Source organism: Malaya genurostris, chromosome 3, assembly GCF_030247185.1.
Source record: "Malaya genurostris strain Urasoe2022 chromosome 3, Malgen_1.1, whole genome shotgun sequence".
Classification (NCBI taxonomy): Eukaryota; Metazoa; Arthropoda; class Insecta; order Diptera; family Culicidae; genus Malaya; species Malaya genurostris.
In genome coordinates this window covers 132866047-132889728 of record NC_080572.1, presented here as the reverse complement: position 1 = coordinate 132889728, position 23682 = coordinate 132866047, and the positions used below count along the sequence as shown (strand labels likewise).

The following is a 23682-nucleotide window of genomic DNA, read 5'->3' as shown; positions in this document are numbered from 1 at the left end:
CCTACTTTTTCTTATAATACTAGCAAATTCAAAGGAAAATTTGCTAAGGGCGCTGCACTCCTTAAGGGTCTGTTAAGAGGACCAAACCACAAATTGCCAATAAAAAGCGCCTAAAATTACACCTTCAAAAAAAGATCCTCGTGTTAAATCTAAAAAGCTAAATTTAAAACCAAAACTTGTTTTAATCCACCTAGTGGTGTAATGATGCCTTTCTCATATATAATACTGTGTTATTCTATTCAAAATGTTTCTCTTCGATTTTTGAATAAAACCAAGGAATTGTTTGTGCATTAACTAGTATAACATGAAGAATGAAACAGTTCAGTTAAGCCATTTATTAGAAAACGAAGCGGGTTCACTATTATATGTACTTCCAGCACCGGATCCTGAGAACCGGTATAATTAAAGTCGGTTTGTACGGCCACCATCTAACATGACGTTCAAACTCTACTAGTTTTTATTCAACTTTTAAAGAGTATATACGATTTTGCCATCGCACTCTAAATGACGATTTGAATTTTTGTTGTATCCGAAAATATGCAGTAATTTTTGGTAGGACCATAAGACCTTTCATTTGACCCTAAGATTGGGAATAACGGTTTTGAGTCCGTTTTTCAACATTTTTTACGGTTTTTGTTCCGCCAGTTTAAGTGACGGTGTATAATATTGAACACACACTTAAATTGGATTACCGACCTCAGCTGTCCAAATCTCGATAGGTGATTTTATCGGTAAAATTCACGTTTTATCACTGCGGTACCTTGAGGTACTGCTGTCAACAAATGTTCATTTGTGCTGATATATCAGTAGAATGGAAATATTCGGTAGTTCGGCTGTTCAAAACTCGTCAAAAGAGGCAATAATTACCGAACGAAATTAAATCGCTTAGAAAAGTGAGTGAGATCCATTTTTGTGTATATGACCACTATTTCCGGTGTTTCCGAAACCGGATACCGGGAACCAGGATAGAAATTTTTTTACGTTTTTTTGTTTCGCCGATTTAAGTGACGGTGTACAATATTGAACACACTTTACCCTATAGCTTCGAAATCGGAAGTCGGGTCCGGATGCAATTCGGGAATTCCGTATGGGACCGTGAGAACTTCCATTTGAGTTTAAGTATGTCAAAATCGGTCAAATCATCGCTGAGAAAAGTGAGTGAGATCCATTTTGATATCTACAGAGTTCGCCATCTAACATTTATTTTTAACTAGCGGTTATTTCGACATTGGTAACCGTAATTTCACTTCTGATTTGACAGAACCTTAGTTTTATCCTTCCGCTGAACGAAAATGGTTGTGTATACGCATAAGGAATGCGTAGTTCAGTTTTACTTTGAAACTTGGCTTGCGATCATCTTTGGAAAGCTGTCAAAGATAAGTGTTATGTGGACAAGACAGAGACAATTCAAGCCTTGAAGGGCAACATTCGTGCTGCCATAAAGCTTCAATAAAGCTGCATACAATCGAAAATGTACTAAAAAACTGGACCGACCGTATGTTTTACTGCAAGGCCAACCGAGGCAGCCATTTGAATGAAATCATATTCCACAATTACCCGAAAGGATTGTACTTCAATATGCAAAAATAAATTTTGAAATCGGATGAACCGTTTGAGTTTTATTGCATGTTACATGGCAAAGTTACATGCCGGACCCTTTATGACCACTATTTCCGGTGCTTCCGGAACCGGATACCGGGAACCAGGATAGCCGGAATCGATTCGTTTAATTGCCTACAGAGAATGATTATCGATTTATGTAGTTATGAGACCAGTTTAGAAAATTTTTCACGTGTTTTATTTTGCCGGTTTAAGTGATGGTGCACAATATTTCACACACTTTATCCGGAAGTCGGATCCGGATGAAATTCAGGAATTCCGTATGGGACCTTTATACCTTTCATTTGAAACCAAATTTTGTCAAAATCGGTTCAGCCATCTCCGAGAAAAACCTAATGAGATTTTTGACACATACACACACATACACATACACAGCTCGATAAGCAGGCTAACCAACGCTAGAGGTTACAGCCTGCTGGAAGCGCTAGCGAAGTTGGAGGTACAGCTGTGCAACGCTGGCACCGTTAGCACATTCAGGAACGACGGGCGTGAGTCGATCATCGACATTACCTTCTGCAGCCCATCGCTGGCGCGCAGCATGAACTAGAGAGTAAGCGAAGAGTACACCCATAGTGATCACCAGGCGGTCTGCTACAGCGTTGGCCAACGGAACCCCACGGCCATACAGGGAAGCAGAACATGCGAACGAAAGTGGAAGACGAAGGCCTACGACAAGGACCTCTTCGTCGAAGCACTCCGTGCGAACAGCGACACTCCAGACATGGATGCGGTAGAGCTGACAAGAGTGATTACAAGGGCATGCGACACTACAATGCCACGAAAACGGGAGCTGCCTTCCTAAGAGCCAGAAGACGCTACCAGAGGGCAAGAATCCTCCCGGATAGAGAGGAGCGGAAGTTGGCGTTCCAGGAAACCAGAGCCGCATTTATAAAGGAGATAATCCTGAGCAAGTCGAACTGCCACAAGGAGCTATGCAGAGAAGCCGGCGCAAACCTCTGGGGTAACGCGTACCGAGTCGTGATGGCGAAGATCAAAGGTCCAGCGACGCCAGCCGAAATAAGCCCAGATAAGTTGAAGATAATCGTGGAGGTATGGTGAGGAAGACGAAGGTAGTGCGGAAGCTCGGCAGGTCTCCAATGCCGAGTTAGAAGCAGTGGCGAAAATACTGAAAGTGAACAAAGCTCCGGGTCCGGACGGGATCCGCAACGTGGCGTTGAAATCGGCGGTCCTGGCCTACCCCGATATGTTCAGGTCGGCGATGCAGAAATGTTTGGAAGAATGCCACTTCCCAGATATTTGGAAGGTACAGAAAGTGGTTTTACTGCTAAAGCCAGGAAAACCGCCGGGGGATCCAGCATCGTATAGACCGATATGTCTGCTGGACACACTTGGGAAGCTGCTGGAGAAGGTCATCCTTAACAGGGTGGAGCCGTTTACAGAAGGAGAGAATTGACTGTCACGGCTGCAGTTCGGATTTCGGATGAATAAGTCGACGATGGATGCTATCCGGACGGTCCTAGAGAGGGCCGAGAAGGCGTCCAAATAGAAGAGGAGAGGAAACCGGTACTGCGCCGTAATCACAATTGACGTCAAGAACGTGTTCAACAGCGCCACCTGGGAGGCTATCGCCGTAGCGCTGCATAGAATGCGGGTTCCAGACTACCTGTGTCGGATCTTGAAAAGCTATTTCCAGAACAGAGTCTTGGTGTACGACACTGAAGCTGGACAGAGAGAGGATGAATGTGTCGGCGGGAGTTCCACAAGGCTCCATCCTCGGACCAACGCTGTGGAACGCTATTTACAACGGAGTGCTTACGCTGCAGCTACCCACAGGCGTCGTGCTCGTGGGTTTCGCGGACGATATTGTTTTATCAGTAACAGGCGAGACGCCGGAGGAGGTAGAAATGTTGGCGGTAGAATCGATCGGCATCATCGAAAACTGGATGAATGGAGTTAAGCTGAAGATAGCCCACCACAAAACGGAGGTGTTATTGGTGAGCTACTGCAAGGCAGTGCAGCGAGTGGAAATCTCCGTCGAAGAACACGACAACTGAAGCATCTGGGTGTGATGATCGACGATCGGCTAAACTTTAACAGCCACGTCGGCGGCGAAGGCGATCAACGCACTGTCAAAGATTATGCCAAACACCGGTGGTCCAAGAATCAACAAGAGCTGCTGGCGAGTGTGTCATCTTCGATACAGCGGTACGGAGTTCCAGCTTGGGGTGCGGTGCTAAAAACCAAGCGAAATCGGGCGAAGCTAAACAGTGTGTTCCGGCTCATGGCCATGCGAGTAGCGAGCGCATATAAAACGATATCATCGGAGGCAGTTTGTGTGATTGCAGGGATGGTCCCAATCGAGTGCTAAGTGCGGAGGACGACCAGGCATGTGAGAACGTTAGTGCGAACGGCCTCAATGGCAAAGTGGCAACAGGAATGGGATTCCACGGAGAAAGGGAGATGGACCCATCGGCTCATCCCTAATGTGTCGACCTGGGTGAACCGGAAGCGTGGAGAAGTGAACTTCCACCTAACCCAGTTTTTGTCTGGTCATGGTTGCTTCAGGCAGTACCTACATCGGTTTGGCCATGCCGCTTCGCCCTTCTGCCCGGAGTGCGTGAACGTGGAGGAGACACCGGAACACGTAGTGTTCATTTGCCCCAGATTCGAGGCGATAAGAAGATCGATGCCGGCATTAAATGTAGAAAACGTTGTCCACGAGATGTGTCGCACTGAGGAGACGTGGAACGCGATAAGCAGGGCATTTACAAAAATGCTGACGGAGTTACAGAGAAAGTGGAGGAGCGACCAACAAGCTGGGATCGCTTGAAGAGTTTGCGCAATACGATAAGTACATGAGCACGGATTAGAAGCGACCAAAAGCGCATGAGCACAGCAATAGAAGAGTGCAGGAGCACATTGCCCCCCTGAAGCAGTCGCATCAGTGGTACCAGGGGGATCGAGGCATACAGGTGTAGCAGAGTTTTTCCAATCGGTTTTCTCTGCTGAGGGAGGTAGGGAGAAAAAAAACACAGCTCGATGAACTGAGTCGAATGGTATATGACACATGGCCCTTCGGGATGGATTTCCAGCGATTATAAATAATTGTTTGCACAACCTTTTGTCAGAGAAGCGCATGCATTTTTCACATGGCTTGCACAATTAACACAATCCATCAACTAACTGATATTCGGAAGTATAAAGAAAGTGTGTCAGTTTTATTCGTATTCACGACATCCAGTTATGTCTCTGACACACCTGTACTCTTTCTTCTTCTGCCATTTCTCTTCAACTTCTACTGGCAGATGAGCGTATTGGTTGTTACTCAGCAAACGGTCGCTTACCTGTATATCGCTTGGCTTCAGACGCCTGCCGGCTTTGGGATTGTTCTTGGATCTATGGTGCGTTCTTCACATAACGCGGGAAAATTAGTAGCTGTGAACAAACAAAATCGAAATTAGTCGTTGCAGGTTATTCGTCTATCCACATCGAGTGTTTGATGACGAATGAGATGAACGAAATATATCAAGACTTAACCTTTTTACCTAACCAGTAGGTAATGCAGAAATGAAATTTCGCTTACTACCTCAAAACCGTCGTCGGGAGTACGAGAAAGGTAAACACACGTCGTGAGTTTTCCCCCTGGATACCATACATTTCAGATAATTTTGATTTATATGTGGTTATGTCATACTACAGCAAATTTTATCAAAAATTGCTGATCATCATAAATTGCTGATATTTACAATCTAAAACTTATCATTTTACCAGAGGGTAAATTTTGTATTGACGTTTCATATTAAAGTAAGACGTATTCACGTCAAAACCGAGCTTCAATACAAATGTTCGATTTTTTAATCGCGCTAGCGAAATCGAGCACCGCACGATGTATGCATCATCCACAAAGGCGGTGTTGTATTTTCTTTATCTGTACCACATGTAAGTACAGGTACGGTGCTTCTACTTACCTTAGGAGTTAATACAGATTTATTAAATAGTAATAATCATAATAGTGTACTTTAGAAAAACCGTTTTAGAATGTTTCCGCATGTATGCATAGAGTTAGAAATCAAACGTGAAATTTCTCGGTTTGTTCATAAAATTCTAGGTTCTTATTTAGATTTTTAGGTTAATGATAAATTTGTAATTTGCTAAACATCTCCTTTTCAGCTGTTCAATTACAGAACCGATGTCGTTATCTTTTGGATGTATAGTTTACCGGATGCTGTATAGCATTGCTTTAGACAACTTTGAAAATGCGTCAATCGTATCGAATGTTACAAATGTAGATAATATATTTGAAAGGGATTCTACAGTGGGAAGTATTAAAAATGTACATTATTTTGTATTCATTTATATCATCATGCTAATTGCTATGAATATTTTAGGTACATAATGAATTGGAAGCCCAGACAATAAGAAGTTTGATGAATATGGCTCAGTTGAGTCAAGAACACATCATTGTTCACCCAGGAGTTGTACTATGCATGTTGCAACTACTACCCTCTGTTGAACATTCGCAAAAAACAAAAAAAGGATTAGTTTTGCAATACTACTTAGCCGAAGTATTGAAAAGCCTTCTGCGTAGCGAGCGTAACCAGCAGATAATGTGTGAGGCAGGAATGGCTGGAATAATGTTAAAAAATTGCAAATCGGCATTACTAGTTGAGCAACATACTCTTCATCTGCCTTTACAATATATATTTGAAAGACTGGCAGTACAAGGTTTGCAGCCGAAAGAATTCAGGGAATTTCTCCGTCTTGGGTTTTATCCTGATGCATCGATATATGAGAAGAAAACAGGAAGCTCTACTTCTTTCACAATTCCATTAACTCGTATTAAAACACTTGTATCCATGACTACACCAAGAGACTTTCGAGCACATGGTTCATATACTCTCCCCCCGTTTGTTGAAATGGATATGAGCTCAGAAGGATTTGGATGTATATTTCTACCAAGTCTGGCACCTCAAGCAATTGTTGCGAGTAGTACTGAGATTGATGGTCTAACTATTGGTGGTATTGGTACTGGCGACCGAAGCTTTCCTCCAGCTAATGGTCTTAGTTATTCCACTTGGTTTTGTGTGGATAAAATTGGTGTTTCAAGTGGAAATCATCATTGTGTTCGATTATTGACCCTTGTTCGAACGATAAATAATGTTAAAGAAGAAAGTTATATTTGCCTTAGCATTTTGTTATCAGCTAAAGATAAAGCAATAATAACTTCAACAAATGAAATGCTTCTAGAACAAAGTAAGTTATATTAAATGAAAAATTATAAATTCCAAATATAAAATCTGTATTTTCAGACACTGCCGATTGGGAACCCCAACATTTGGAAAATTTCAGTGCACGTGTACTGTGTCCATATTTACTAGTAGAAGGACAATGGCATCATTTGGTGGTTGTGTTGAATAAATTGACGGCAAAAAATTCTAGCTTTTCACTTTTCATTGACGGGCATCACATTCATACTCAGAGTATTCAGTACATTGCATCTATTCCGGGAAATAACATTGCAACCAGTATACATTTAATTTCTTCAGTTTATGCTTATATCGGTACACCGCCTTTATGGAGGGGATATTCCAAACTTTGCTGGAAGCAAGGAGTATGTCATCTTATCGAAGACGTAAGTATCACCAACGAAGTTTATTTTTTAATTATGTTTAGAATCAATTAATATCACATAGCGTAAGCAGCAACACATCAAGATCCGGCTCCGAATTTTATTCTAAAACGGAATTCTAAACTTTGAACCTGAATTAAGAAACTGAATTTAGCTCCAAAATCAAGATTAAAAACTGAATTAAATTCTTTAAGGGGCGGGTAGGGTCTAAAACTTTTGAAAAATCATATATTATTTTCTTTATATTTTCTTATAGTAAAACATTTCAAGAATATTTTGTGAAATTTTCAAGCCTGTTGAAACGAGACTCTGGAAGTTATGGAGTTTATCTATGGCTATGTCGTTCCGCGAGGAAGCAAGTGCTCGGTGCACAAGCTCAAGATTTCTACTTCAATTGACTTCAAAACTTGACAAAACATTTTTGAAATGTTTCATTATAATAAATTATAAAAGAAATTATATGATGATTAATTATAAAAGAAATTATTGATTATTTGAAAATGTTAGACCCTACGGGCTCCCTGGAATAATAAATTGTTTCTATTGATTTTACAGACAAAAAACTTCAAATGCGTTTTTCTCAAAAGCAGATTCTGAAAGTCCGTGTTCATCCTCATTCAAAAACTACTGCACCAATTTCGTTCAAATTTTGCACACACTTGCTACACATAAAAAACCAGACCCCAACGGTTTCCTTCTTGTTGTTTGTTACTTTGGGGAGATTTTACAGCTATAAAATGGCGGAATTTTTCGTAAACAATCGTAGTTTCCACTTTGAACCACCGCCAAAAATTCAAAAAATCAAACTGAAACGCTGAGATCTAGAAAAACTTCTACTCTAACTTTACTGCTTTGATTTGTTCACTTCTTATTAGTCTGCGCTGAGATACAGTGGACACCGCAAATCATGGTTTTTAAGAAGTGTCCTCAAAAATACCTCTTCACCGACTTATTTATCAATATTTTTCCACAAAAAAATCACAATACGCTGTTCGAGTGATGCTTTTGAATTCTACTTCAGAAATCAGTTTCAAAATTAACCCGGTAGGTCCCAGAACGATTCTTTTTGAATTTTTTGATGAAAATTCCAGGGATTGTAGATTTTGGGGTGTAGGTTCCGGAAATACTAGTTATTGCAATTCTGAGAGTGTTACCATATGAACCGACCATATAAGACCGTATCAAGGTGAACCAATTTTTTTTCTTCTCAATGGAAAATCATAAAGTATATCAATATAAAAGTATCACAATGCGTTTTTATTCATTTTGAAATACATAGAAATTGGTTTTCTAAGTATTGATAAGACAAATACAAAAAAAGTGAAGGAAACAAATTATTCGGCTTTCGGCTACGAGACCGATCAAATGGTATGTTACTAGTATGGTATTCTACGTAACATGGCACACAAAGACCAACATTGCATTTCTTGCAAATTGAGCGAACAGTCACTAGCGTCGGGATTGAATTGACGAAATGATTTTTCGCATCGAATCGAAGGTTGATGTTACTATTTCGTGGACAAGTTTGAATCGGAGATGAACCAATTTCATGTTTGAAATCGAGCTGTTGTTCACAGCTACATCGATGAACCAAGTAGAAAATTGAAGCACACCACTTGGCTGTGCACATTTTGAAGCTTACAATCAACACCAGACAATTATTTGTTATATTCCGTTACGAAGCATTGTCAACCAATATTTACTCGGCTACCAACTTTTTTGAAATATCGTTTTGCGCTTGATGTTAACAAAGATCCATTATGTCAGTTTCCTGCATTTCGACAGCCTCAACGGTGCCACGTTGTTTTTGGCATTAAAAATGCCTTACTCTTCACTATACGTCACCGGCTGTCCATTAAAAATTAGAAAACTAGCCGCGTTAGATTTTTTGTCATAATTTTGCATATTATATGTATATATATATATATATATATATATATATATATATATATATATATATATATATATATATATATATATATATATATATATATATATATATATATATATATATATATATATATATATATATATATATATATATATATATATATATAACAGGTCGGCTGAAATGTTCGTATCGTTTCTATGAGAGGGCGCCACTAGAATTAAATCCATACCATTTTCAGTTAGTACCAACCTTCCAAATTGTATAAATTTGACAGCTGTCTGATTATTAGTTTGTGAGATATTGCATTTTGAGTGTAGCTACTTTTGTTATTGTGAAAAAAAAAATGGAAGAAAAGGAAAATTTTGTGTTGATGAAACACTTCTTTTTGATGAAAAAAAGTGCCGCCGATACCAAAAAATTGCTTGATGAGTGTTATCCAGACTCTGCACCGGGCGAAGCAACAATTCGTAAGTGGTTTGCAAAATTTCGTACTGGTCATATGAGCACCGAAGACGATGAACGCAGTGGACGTCCAAAAGAGGCTGTTACCGATGAAAACGTGAAAAAAATCCTCAAAATGATTTTCAATGACCGTAAAGTGAAGTTGATCGAGATAGCTGACACACTAAAGATATCAAAGGAACGTGTTGGACATATTATTCACGAATATTTGGAGATGAGAAAGCTTTGTGCAGTGGAGCTTTGTGAGTGGAGCTTCGCATGAATGTCTACTGATAACTATTAGTTGTTCCCTCTCACAGGTCGTGACTTTGATGGCTTCTCGACATTGAGATGTGATGACTAATATCTGTTCTGGGTTAATGAAAACTGCCTTATGTGTTATCTTGACTGAATAGTTGTGAATTGATAAAGGTTCGATTGTAATTGTCTCGTATGACGTCGGTTGAAGGCGGGAGATGTTCACGCTTATGCTAGTTGATAAGTCCTTGTGTAGTGTGGTTGTGGTTAAATAACTGCTGGCATCGCCTAACTGTATAATTTGAAGTCCCTAATCTTTAAGCTCCTGAACTATGATTTCTATATATTTTGGTGTAAGTAAAAATTTGCTGATGACATTCAATTTTACTAGCATTATTGCTTATTCTATTGCTTCTAGATTGAAAATGCATCCAACTGAAATGCTATCGATATTCTTTGTTTCTCTGACAGGATATAATCTTCGTTTTTCAAAAATGAGTTTAACATATCTTTGTGTTTCTTAATTTCCTTGTTGATTAAATTTAACCTATTTTCAAATTAAGAATTATTTCTTAGTCTATTATTTTGTTTTATAATGGAATTTCCGGTATTTCTTATTTCGTCTAAATTGTTGTTGATTATTTTCATATCTTCATCGTCTAGATTGTCTGTTTTATATTTGATTGTGCTTCCTAAAATGTCGATGGATCTTTTATGCCCTTTTGATTTCGAATTCGTACTATGTATGTATGAATGTATGATACCCTGATGAACTCCCTGCCCCTCCCCGTTGTCGATATACTTGAGGATAATACAATATAATATAAATTAATATAACAATATATAATATAATATAACATAATATAACATAATATAATGCAATACAGTATACTACAATGTAATATAATATAATTCAATATAACATAATACCTATAATATAATATAACTACAGAGAACAGACATCCAAGCTACTAAAAACTTCTTTGAAAAGCTGTGTAAATCATACAAGTGAAAATCTGTTAAACATCACTGTTGCACACGGTTTTGCACGTATGAATGTTTGTTGGATTTTTTCCCTGTGATATAACATAATACCTTATGATCAAAAAAGATCCGGAATTTTCATTTTAAAATTCCCGCGCTTGTCCAATCGGTAAACTTTTATTCTCTCAACGTTGGCAACACTTTTATACACATTCTGTCAAATTTTGACGCATATCGTACGATTAGTTTTTGTTTGGCGTCTATACAAAGAAGTTGAAAAATTTTCGTGTGGCGATTTTTATAATGGATGAAAATTTAGAACAACGGCTCGCCTTCGAAGCGCCATTCGGTCGATTGTTGTGCGGTTTCGACGTCATATTCATAGATTCACACCTCATCACCAGTTATGATGAATTCGATGAATGTGGGGTTACTATCTGCGTTGGAAATCATCTCTTTGGCCACATCAACACGACGCTGTTTATGAATGAAATTCAGCTTTTTTTGGCACCAGCCGAGAAGCGACGCGTTTCAAACCCAAAACATCAGTTAAAATGTGTTCGGCTGATCCATAAGAGATGCCCAACAACACAGCAATTTCTCAAATCGGCACAGAACGATTTTGCAACACGATTTGCTTCGCCGATTCAATATTTTCTTCAGTAACAGATGTTGTTGGGCGGCCAGGGATCTCATCATGATCCAAGCTTGTACGACCACCTTTGAAGCGTTTATACCACTCGTATGCCTGTGTTTTTCCTAGACACTAACATTTTCAACGTTTCGGAACACTTAAATCCATTTGTAACACCAAATTTAATGCACGCACGTTGTTCAAAATTTTCATCCATTATAAAAATCGCCACACGAAAAGTTTTCAACTTCTTTGTATAGACGCCAAACAAAAACTAATCGTACGATATGCGTCAAAATTCGACAGAATGTTTATAAAAGTGTGAGTTTACCGATTGGACGAGCGCGGGAACTTTAAAATGAAAATTCCGGTTCTCTTTTGATCATAAGCTATAAAATAATTTAACACAGTATAATATAATATAAAATAATATAATATAATATAATATAATATAATATAATATAATATAATATAATATAATATAATATAATATAATATAATATAATATAAAATAATATAATATAATATAATATAATATAATATAATATAATATAATATAATATAATATAATATAATATAATATAGTATAGTATAATATACATAATATAACATAACAGAAGATAATGTATGAAATAATACGCTATGATACAATGTATAACAGTTAATGTCGCAGTGTAAGTTATGCTCTTCTTTCCTCGCAGTACTGCAGGAAATATAATATTTCATTTTAAATAATAGTAATAATTATAATAATAGTAATAATAATAATAATAATAATATTAATAATAATAACAATAATAATGATTGTAATAATAATAACAACAATATATAATAGAATGTAATATAATTCAATTCAATATATAACAAATAATGCAACAAACAACAGAACCACATGTTGCAATATACTATGATAAATATTGCACTTTAGGATGTGCTTTGTTTATATGATGGGATAAGGAGTGTAGAGGTGGTCGTCAAATGGTGAGTTAACTAAGTCCTCACTAGGTCAGTCGGTGTTGAACAGTCATTCGCACCGCACGCGTATAGCTCTTGGCATCTGGAAATTTTTCCTGGCTACCTAGAGTTTCATTGATTTTTCAAGACTAAGAAATTAACCAGCCTGTGGTAAGGCTAGCTATTCAGAGAACTATTCAGTCTTTATTATTAATCAGTCTTTATTAAGACTATCACGAACTAATCAGTCTAAATTAAAACCTATTTTAATCCACCTAGTGGTGTAATGATGCCTTTCTCATGTTACTCATTACATCATAAATATAACCGTGAAATTCGCAAAACAGATATTTCTTGAATAGAAATAGGAAAATTTGTTCGGACCTAATCTCACAAACTCTACAAATCCTGTTTAACCTGTAGTTCCGGAACCGAAAGTAGTATCCACAACAAATTAAAGAATAAGTTTGTGAAAATCGATTTGGCCATCTCCAAGAAAAGTGAGTGAGATCCTTTTTGCAGTTTTTAATCACTATTTCCAATTCTTCCGAAACCGGATTCAGATAAACGGAATAGCCGAAGTTGGTTCGTTTGCTACCAACAAATATGACCTACAAATTGGAACAGTTTTGAACGTAGTTAAACTATAGCTTTACTATTTCATGCTCTATTTCGATTAAACCAATTAAACGAAATCTAACAGACGAAGCGAACCCGCGTTTCTGTTACTTCTGCATATGTAAGTTAAGCTAAACAGCATGAATCAGCAGCATAAAACATGAAGTAGGATTATTATTATTATTATTATTATTATTATTATTATTATTATTATTATTATTATTATTATTATTATTATTATTATTATTATTATTATTATTATTATTATTATTATTATTATTATGATTATTAATATTATTATTATTATTATTAATGACATCACTACACAACGTGTACGAAATAGAACAAAGCACGCCTTGTTCGTTTTGTGTTTTCTTCTTCTTTCGGTGTTGTACATATTGTCACTCTATATGGCGATTTGAAAACTATGACACTCATCGCCATGCAACAGCGGAACCGGAAGTCGGATCCGGATGAAATTTCATAGTAGGTTTAAAGACAGTATGAACTTTAATTCAAACCAAGATTTGTGAAAATCGGTTCAAGCATCGCAGAGAAATCGAAGTGAATTTAGTTTTAGGAGTTTTTTCTTCTCCACTTTCGGTGCACTCGGAACAGGAAAAGAGGGGACCAGTAGTGCCGAATTAAGTTTTCATGCCCACAAACTAACAAGCTCCGCAAACTAGAAGAATTTATCACACAGTTTTATGGGATTTGTACCTGTTTTCAACCATATTTCGTGGAAAATACTAATAAAATTGGTAATTTTCCACTTATCACGCTTTAGTTCCGAAACCGGAAGACGGATCCTGATAAAATGTTCCACAAATTTTTAGGATATTATAAGACCTTTCATTTGAATCTTAGTTTGCAAAAATCGGTTGAGTTGTTCCAGAGATAATTGAGTGTAAACTTTTTCTCAAATTTTTACATATTTGTTTATTTGTTTATTTGTTTATTTTATAGTTCATCTGACAATGTATGTCTTAATGAATAAAAAATTTTAATGTAAAAATAAAACTTAAAGTACATTATTACGGTAGACAACACGAAAACGATCAAGTAATCTAAGATAAAAAACATTAGACGACACGTTGAAATTAAAATATTCGGCAAATTCATTGAATCGTAGGCAAACGGATCTGAATGGTTCATTTTGACCATATAGTGTGTTACGAGTTTCCAATAGCAGAAAAGGTCGTTGTCGAAGAGACCTCTCAGGAGTATACAAATTTAGTCGCTCGAGTAAAGCAGGGCAGTCTACACTACCCAAAAGCAGTTTCGCAGCAAATGATGCTTGAGCATATGCTCTTCTCAATTCCAAAGGTTCAAGATTTAGTAAACGGCAACGGTCCTCGTATGACGGTAGCTGCGTTGGATCAGACCAAGGTAAAAACCGCAATGCGTATCTCACGAATTTTCGTTGAATTGCCTCAATCCTGGTAATCCAATTAGAGTGGAACGGGCACCATACAATCGCATTCGATTCGAGCAATGACCGAACCAGCCAGCAATATATGGATCTCAAACATAACGGATCACGGAACTCGGACGAAATCTTAAAGATGAAGCCCAGTTGTCGGTTTGCTTTACGAATGATGTTGTCATAGTGTAACTTGAAAGTAACTTCACGATCCAGAATCACGCCAAGATCTTTAATGTGCTCTGTTCGGGCGAGGGAGCGTCCTGAGATTTTGTAATCGAAAGCAACTGGAGCTTTTTTACGGTGGAAGGAAATAATCCTGCATTTTTCGACGCTTAAGTCCAAAAGGTTTCTAGAGCACCAATTTTGGAATACATTCAGTATTTTTTGTAATTCGATGCAGTCCGAAAGGCACTTGATGATTTGAAAAAATTTTGTATCGTCTGCGTAAAATAATCGACAATCCAGTGGCAAAAGCAGAGACACAACGTTTATGTAGATCAAGAACAGCAGCGGGCCGAGTATGCTACCTTGTGGAACTCCAGAAAGGTTCGAAAACTCATCCGACATAGCTGAGCCAATTAAAACTCGCACACAGCGTTGCGATAAATAGGATCTGAACCAACAAACTGCACGAGTAGAAACGCCAAGTAACTCCAATTTCTTTAGAAGGATTCCATGATCTACCCGGTCGACTGCCGCCTTAAGATCGATGTAAGCCGCATCAATCTGCAACCCGCAGTCCAAATTCCGTAAACAGTTTGAAGTGAACTGCATGAGATTTGTCGAAACCGACAGTTTTGGAAAGAAGCCATGTTGTTGAGAATCTATATAATTTTTGCAACACGAAAACAAAATGTCGTTCACGATGATTTCAAACAGCTTGGAGCAAGCACACAATGATGTTATTCCTCGATAGTTAGCAACATTACGCTTGTCGTCTTTTTTGTGGACCGGAAACATATGGGATGACTTCCAACGCAGGGGAAACTCACTTCGCTGAACCGAGAGATTAAATAGTATTGCTAACGGACGGATTAGGGCTTCAGAACAACGTTTTAGCACACAAGATGGGATTCCATCCGGACCGACAGCAAACGATAACTTTAGTCGAAGTAAGGCAGCTGTAACCATGTCATCTGTGATGTGAGGTATGTCGAAATTAAACACGTCACGTGGCATACCAACTGTGGATTCTTCTATCTGTCTCGATGTGGCGCAATGATCGTGGAAAACATGTTTGAAGTGTTGCGCAAACAAAATGCATTTCTCACTATCATTGCTGGCTGTTTCCTATTCTAAGAACATAGAGCGCGGTAAGCCGGTTTCGTTTCGTTTCGAGTTAACAAACGACCAAAAACGTTTTGGATTTCGGCGAAGGTTCTCCTCGTTTCGTCTTACATATCGAGTATAGAGAAAGCGATTGTAGTGGCGGTACCTATTACTGTGAAAATTCAGCTGGCGTTTAAAGTAAGCAGAACGGGAGTTGCAGTATTTTCGAAGGGCAGCAGATCGAGTACACTTGAATGCTCGTAACCGACTATTAGACCAAGGTGGCTTCTGTGTAGGTCGTTTAGGGGGAACAGCACAGGAAATAGCGAACTCAACTGCTTCGCTGCAATACTCTACAGCATCGTTAACATCGGAAATTGCATCAAGAGCGCGCCAATTTATGTGGGAGAGTAAATCGTTCAAAACGTTGTAATCTGCTCTTCGAAAATCTGGGTAATGCAGTACATACTCTTCATAGACGACTGGTGTAAGTATTCTGAGAGAAACTTCAATGGCGGGATGATCAGCGTCGAGGTCCGTAAGAGGTTCAATCGGCGATGAAACGGTGGTGATTGGTGTGGCGATATCGTTGGCGAGAACAAGATCCAACAGGCGAGCATTTCGATTCAGCAGATCGTTGATTTAAACGGTGGTGATTGGTGTGGCGATATCGTTGGCGAGAACAAGATCCAACAGGCGAGCATTTCGATTCAGCAGATCGTTGATTTGGTTGAACCCGTTTAGATTAAACCCGTCAAAAAGAGCGCTGCTGGCGGTTGACATATGCCATATAACTCCGGAACCGGAAGTAACATTCAAATGAAATTCAATAGCAAGCTATGGGACCATAATACCTTTCATTTGAATCTTAATTTGTGAAAATCGGTTCCGCCATCTCTGAAAAAAGTGAGTGCATAATTTTTTCACTTTTTTGGTACATATCATCCTATATCTCCGGAAACGGAAGTCGGATCGGAATGAAATTTAATAGCAGGCTATGGGACTACGAGACCTTTCATTTGAATCTTTGTTTGTGAAAATCGGTTCAGCCATCTCTGAGAAAAGTGAGGGCATATTTTTGTTACATACACACACATACACACACACACGCACACACACACACACACACACACACACACACACACACACACACACACACACACACACACACACACACACACACACACACACACACACACACACGGACGGACGGACGGACACACACAGACATTTGCTCAGTTCGTCGAGCTGAGTCGAATGGTATGACATTCGGCCCTCCGGGCCTCGGTTAAAAAGTCGATTTTCACAGTGATTGCATAGCCTTTCTATATGAGAAAGGCAAAACTATCACAAAATCAGCCTTTATCAAGACTTTTCCAAACTAGGAGTCTAATCGAAGACTAATTTAGCCTAGTTAATTTAATTTAAAATTTCATGCATTTCAAAAATGCCTGCGTCCAACCGGAAAGGCAACAAGCCTAAGACTAAAAATAATTCAATACGGAATAAATCACAATCCGTTATTCAACATTTTTTCTAATAACTTTCACGATCTTATAGAATCTGAATATAAGAATAAAAGACAACGGACGGACTTCCCTTCCGTTAATCCTATGCCGTTTAACAATATTTACGAGATTCTTCCTGAATCCGATTGTAGCGACAAAGATGAAAATTCTTCTAAAATTCCCAAGCTGGACGCTTGTCGTTCAGGGAAAAAAACAACAATCCATGCCTCCAGTAACGGTGATGATTTCCGACTTCAAAACATTCCGTACTGAGCTTTCTACTTTTCTCTTGGAAGTAAAAGTCTCGAGTCTTGGTTGATAGATTGGAAGATTTCGAACGTCTTATCCGACATTTGTCCGAGAAACTTAATAAATTTTATTCATATGATATAAAATCAGACAGACCCTTCAAGTCTGTCTTGAGAGGATTTCAAATGATCAAAGTACTGATGAAATTAAAAATGAAATAAAAGAATTGCTTGGTTTTGCCTCTTCCCAAGTAATACTTATGAAAAAAGTGCGAATGGTACTTCTATACCACGGAATTCCCATGAACTTTGCCTAATACACTTCAATCGAATTTATGTAAACAATTTAAAAACTTAAGAAAAAGTCCGTTTCATTTCCCACATTAAAATTCATTGGGAACATTATAAACGGCATAATGGTATTGCAAACTTAACGCAATGTCGTCGTTGCCAAGGCTTCGGCCATGGAACCAAAAATTGTCATATGGATATACGGTGTTTGAATTATGGTAAATCGCTTTCGAAAGACGTTTGTCCAATGAATGAAACCACTGATCAATTTTCATGTTCTAATTGTAATGGATATCATAAATCCAATTATTTGAAATGTCCTGTCAGGGAAAAATTTTAAACCCTCGTTCGCTTAGACAAGTCAAATCAACGACCTTAAATTTACAGAACATACCTGAAAATCAAAAAGGCGGGTGGGTAATGTCAGAGACATAACTGGATGTCGTGAATACGAAAACAACTGACTGTTCCTAAACACTTCCGAATATCAATTAGTTGATCAATTGTATGAATCATGCAAGCATTCCCCTTTTTCACATTTTTCGCAAAATCAAAGAAGGCTTCACTTGATCTAGATTACTGTGAATTTCACACAGCGAAAAGTGCAGAAATCTAACCAAACTGTTCTAGATTTGCACTAAACTAAGGATATTTCCTTTCGATTTGCGAACAATAAATCCTAAAAGTTCTTCAGAAAACTTTTAGAGCCATTAGAACGGCTGATTTTTTGTAATGCTCTCCACCGTTGCTTTTTCACCCATGCAAATGACTGGCAGCTGTGACGTAATCACTCTTGTCGGAAGCGAAACTAACTTTGCAAACGACAGAAAATACATCTGCTCGCATTGGCGATAGAATCCAAACTGATTTGTTGTACAGCAGCAGATATTTTGCTCTCTTCCTCAGAACGCGTTCTGATTGGCTGGTGTTGACATGAGAGACAGGTTTTTCAATAGTGTACTATTGAAATACTTCAATGCTTTTGCTATACACGTTTAAGTTGAAAAATTTCGATTCTATTGGTAGTTAGATTATATAAATCCTTCCACAGATCACTGAGCTATGAGCTTTCAAAATATGAGAAAGGCAAACGCGCCTAATCAATTATCCTCTTTGATTCTCGTTTATACCAAACATTTCAGAAAAGTTTAATTTTGAACTATTTGAGATTATGTCACACAATTGAAAATTTTATCATAAAATTGTGTTCATATTTCCGATGGCATGTAGAAAAAATTATGTTGATTCATTAGATACAACAAGAGATATTCACGATCAAAAACTCATCACTCTCTCAGAGGGTAAATTCTGAAAAGGCACCCATAGTAAAGTAAGTAGTATTCACGACAAAAAACCGTTACAAATGCCACGCCTAATTCTTCTAAGGCACTTATTTCCTCGAATTTAAAACATAAAACAGGTACGCCTTCTATTTCATCTTCTAACGAAAACAAGTTATTTACATGTAGATCGACCTCGTCATCATCCTCTTCTAATGACAGTTACGCTTTGGTAACAGGTAGACAACTACCACTTAATTCTTCTAATGTAAATAATTAAAACACAGGAACGCCATCCAGTTAATCTTCTAACGAAAACAATTTATTAATAGGTAGATTGGCCATATCATCTTCTTCTATTGGCAGTTACACTAGCGCAACAGGTAGACATTTACCTATCAATATTCCTTCAATGCCACTCGCTTCTTTAATCGAATTCGATTCAGGCGATATAACGGAAAATGAAATGATCTACCTACGATATCAATTTTTTCAAATGATAACCCGAATTAATTCGACTTCATCACTTTTTGAAGCATTTCAAATCGGATAGCAATTCGCAAATAATATTATAATGAATTTAAAATTTAGCAGAGATGTTAAATAATTATTTGAATATTTTAAATTGGAATGCTCGATCTTTAAAAACGAGTGAAGATGAATTTTATAATTTTCTCAAAGTTCAAAAATTTTATATTGCCATTGTGACAGAAACTTTTCTTAAACCAAATATCAAATTGATTTGACAGGTTTACTGGAATGGGTGGTGGAGTTGCCATTCTTGTCCAACGGCAAATTAAATATCGAATTTTGCCTTCTTTTATTACTAAAGTTATTGAAAGCTTGGGAATCGAAGTTGAAACCATTCATGGAATTTATTTTATCGCTGGAGCATATTTGTCATTCCAATGCACCGGCGAACAATTAAATTTCTTTAAAAGCGATATGCAAAACTTACAAGATACCGACCGAAATTTTTCGAAATTGGGGACTTAAATGCAAAACATGTCCAGTAGAATTGTAGACAAAATAACAGTAATGGTAAAATACTTCATAATCAACTCTCAACTGGTTACTTCACAGTTCTTCATCCCAGTAATCCGACTTTTTTCTCTTCCGTGAAACATCCCTCTACAATTGATCTGGTTCTAACAGATCGAAGTCACATTTGTAGTGAACCGATTACACATGCTAACTTTGACTCAGATCATCTTCCTGTAACATTCAGATTTTACAACGAAGCTATAATTAATCCAATTAGTTTTATATTCAACTATCATAGAGCTAATTGGTTGGATTACAGATCTCACATTGAATATCATGTGGATCATGAAACTATTCTAGAAAATTCTGCGGACATCGACACAGGAATAGATAATTTGAATCATTACATTATCGAAACTAGAAATCTTTCAGTTCTCATAGCTCAAACTAAATTAAATGCTCCTATCATCGATGACAATCTTCAACTACTCATTCGGTTGAAGAATGTTCGTCGACGACAATACCAACGTTCTCGTGATCCTGCTATGAAAAACATAGTTAAGAATTTACAAAAAAAAATTCAACGTAGATTTACTCTTTTGCGAAATGAAAATGAAAATGACGAAAAAGCTCAGAACTTGCTCAGCAGCTCGAGAGTGTCCATAATTTTAATTTGAACGTTGTGAGTCCTATTGAAAATGAAGTCTCACTGAAATATGATCATATTTCAACTCAAGTGTTATTAAGTCAATCATTAGGACACTTAAAAACATGAAGGCTCCTGGTAATGATGGAATTTTTATTATTCTTATTAATAATCTTCCCGATGTTGCCTTGAAACTATTAGTAAAAATTTCAACAAGTGTTTTTCTTTAGCTTACTTCCCAAAAAGATGGAAAAACGCTTAAGTAATTCCTATCCTCAAACCAAAAAAAACCCAGAAGAAACATCAAGTTATCGACCAATTAGTTTACTTGCTTACTTCAGTGACCTTTTTGAAAAAAATATCTTTTTTTTTATTCAACAATATAATTTTTAAGGCACACTGCTTAATCTCTAAGATGCCAAGGGTTTTATCTAATTTTAAATAACGACTAACTTAAAACATAATGTCGTCGACTCGGTAGTATCATTAGGTAATGTCGTCGCAGTAGTCGACTTTGACGGATTCAGCCTTCAGCTGGTGATCGAAACCGGTAAGTGGATTGAATATATAATGAGAGTCTTCCAGATGACGTTTGTATGTATCTATCTTGGCCGCATCCTTCGGTCCGTGTGGGTCCGCGGGAAACACCCCCAGGCTACGAATACCCGGCGGGTGGCCCGCATGCTGTTGATTGACTTGAGCGGCCTTCCGTGGGCGATGATGGTGATATTACGGAAGAGAATAAGAAAAAAGTATACAGAGAAGTAAATATTGGCGAAAACGGAGTAAAAAGGGGATATGGGAACGAAATGTCTAAAAACGACAGAGATCTAATTGGTTGACATCGAGATGGTGAAGAGGCGGGGAGGGGGGAAGCGAAAAGGTTAGTGACAGCAAAAAGATCTTGTTAATTCCGATGAAGATGGTGGACATATGAGGAATCGGGATAATCGGCGAAAGTTAGTATCGAACCTGCAGGTGAAAATTATTCTTAGCCACAGTTGAAACAACGTCGATAAATATGACGAACTTTCTAAGCAAGATGTAACAGATTACACTTGTATATTAATGTGTTTAAGGTAATGATATATGAGAAGCACATATGAACTATCCCGACTTGCCAAAACATCCCGAACCGGAACCTCAGGCGGTCTACCTCGGGCCCTGAGCGATTCCAGTAGCTTCGACCTGGCGTCGCGTTACTCTACGCACGACCACACGACATGCTCGATGTCCTGAAAACCTTCGCCACAGGTGCAGAGCCCGCTCTCCACGATCCCAATACGCCGGGGATGTGCGTTGAATGTATAGTGGTTTGACATGAGCCGTGACATAACACGAATGAAATCACGACTCACGTTCATCCCCTTGAAAAAAGGTTTCGTCAATACCTTAGGAATAATGGAGTGTAGCCATCGTCCCAGTTCGTCATTTGTCCATGAAGTTTGCCAACCTTCAAAAATTTTGTGACGAGCAATACTGAAAAATTCATTGAAGCAGATTGGTCTTTCATAAATATCATCTTCTAATGCGCCCACTTTAGCCAGTGAGTCTGCTTTTTCATTGCCCGGAATAGAACAAAGCGAAGGTACTCAGACTAACAATATTGAAATAGACCGTTCAGATAAAGTTCTCAAATGTTCCCGTATTTTCCCCGGGAAATATGGGGGACACTTTCTTGGCTTCATTGCCCAGAGAGCTTCTATTGAACTTAGACTATCCGTGACAATGAAGTAATGGTCTTTGGGCAAGGTTTCAATGATCTCGAGGGTGTACTGAATAGCAGCTAATTCTACGACGTAGACTGAAGCCGGATCACTGAGTTTGAACGAAGCGGTGATGTTTTGATTGAAGATGCCGAAGCCTGTGAACATGTTGATGCTTGATCCGTCAGTATAAAACATCGTTTCTCAGTCGACTGTTCTAAATTTGTTATTAAAGATATTAGGGGCCACTTGAGGGTGTACGTGATCCGAAATTCCATGAATCTCTTCTTTCATGGATGTATCGGAAAACACAGCAGAAACAATAGTATCCACGGAATGAGCACGGTTGGAAGCAAACGAAGAAGGATTAATATTCTGAGCCATGTAATCAAAATGCAAGGACATAAAACGGGTTTGAGAATTAAGCAATAACTTAAAAATGTTGCATCGAATAAGCAAACGATATGAGAGATCCCAGAACCGGTTATTCAATGAAAGAACGCCCGCCAGCACTTCGAGGCTCATCGTATGAGTCGATTGCATGCAACCCAAGGCAATACGAAAACAACGATACTGAATTCTTTCCAGTTTAATGAAATGGGTGTTCGCGGCGGATCGGAAGCAGAAGCATCCATATTCCATAACGGACAATATCGTTGTTTGGTACAACCTGATCAGGTCTCCTGGGTGGGCACCTCACCATGATTCGGTTATTGTACGAAGAAAGTTGATTCTCTGCTGGCATTCTTGTTTCAGATACCTAATGTGACATCCCCAGGTGCCTTTGGAGTCGAACCAGACCCCGAGATATTTAAATGTGAAGACCTGAGCTATGGTTTCAACCCTTAGTTGAAGCTGTAATTGTGCTGGTTCTCGCTTCCTCGAAAATACAACCAGTTCAGTTTTCTCCGTAGAGAACTCGATACCCATTTGAAGAGCCCATGTGAATAAGTTGGCAAGAGTATCTTGTAACGGCCCTTGCAGATCGCCAGCTTTGAGTCCTATAATAGACACAACGCTGCCGTCGGCAAGTTGTCTTAGTGTGCAAGTTGATACATTGATCAATGTTGTTTACGTAAAAATTGTATAAAAGGGGGCTTAAGCATTAGCCCTGAGGAAGACCCATGTAGCTAAATCGTATTGTCGACAAATCACGGCGCGGGTGATCTTCTGTTCCGGAACAGAAGATCACCCGCGTTAATTCGAGGTTAATTCGATAAAAAGAATAGCACTTTTTGACCCCCAAAAGTACTTCTCCGTAGAGATCATCTCGATCCAGACGAATAATGTTAAATGTCAGGATTTAAATTAGACATAGCGGAACTACTTCCGCG

At 38.2% G+C, this 23682-nt stretch overlaps 1 protein-coding gene across 5 annotated transcripts in view; it reads left to right on the top strand.

Moving 5' to 3' along the window:
- Window positions 1–23682, top strand: part of LOC131436301 (WD repeat and FYVE domain-containing protein 3) — a 1204110-nt gene that overhangs the window by 397480 nt on the left and 782948 nt on the right. For all 5 annotated transcript variants that reach the window (XM_058604951.1, XM_058604953.1, XM_058604954.1 and 2 more), the window contains exons 11-13: window positions 5752–5914; window positions 5970–6834; window positions 6891–7213. In XM_058604951.1, coding sequence (XP_058460934.1) covers window positions 5752–5914; window positions 5970–6834; window positions 6891–7213 — 1351 coding nt within the window. The remainder of the gene's footprint in view (window positions 1–5751; window positions 5915–5969; window positions 6835–6890; window positions 7214–23682) is intronic.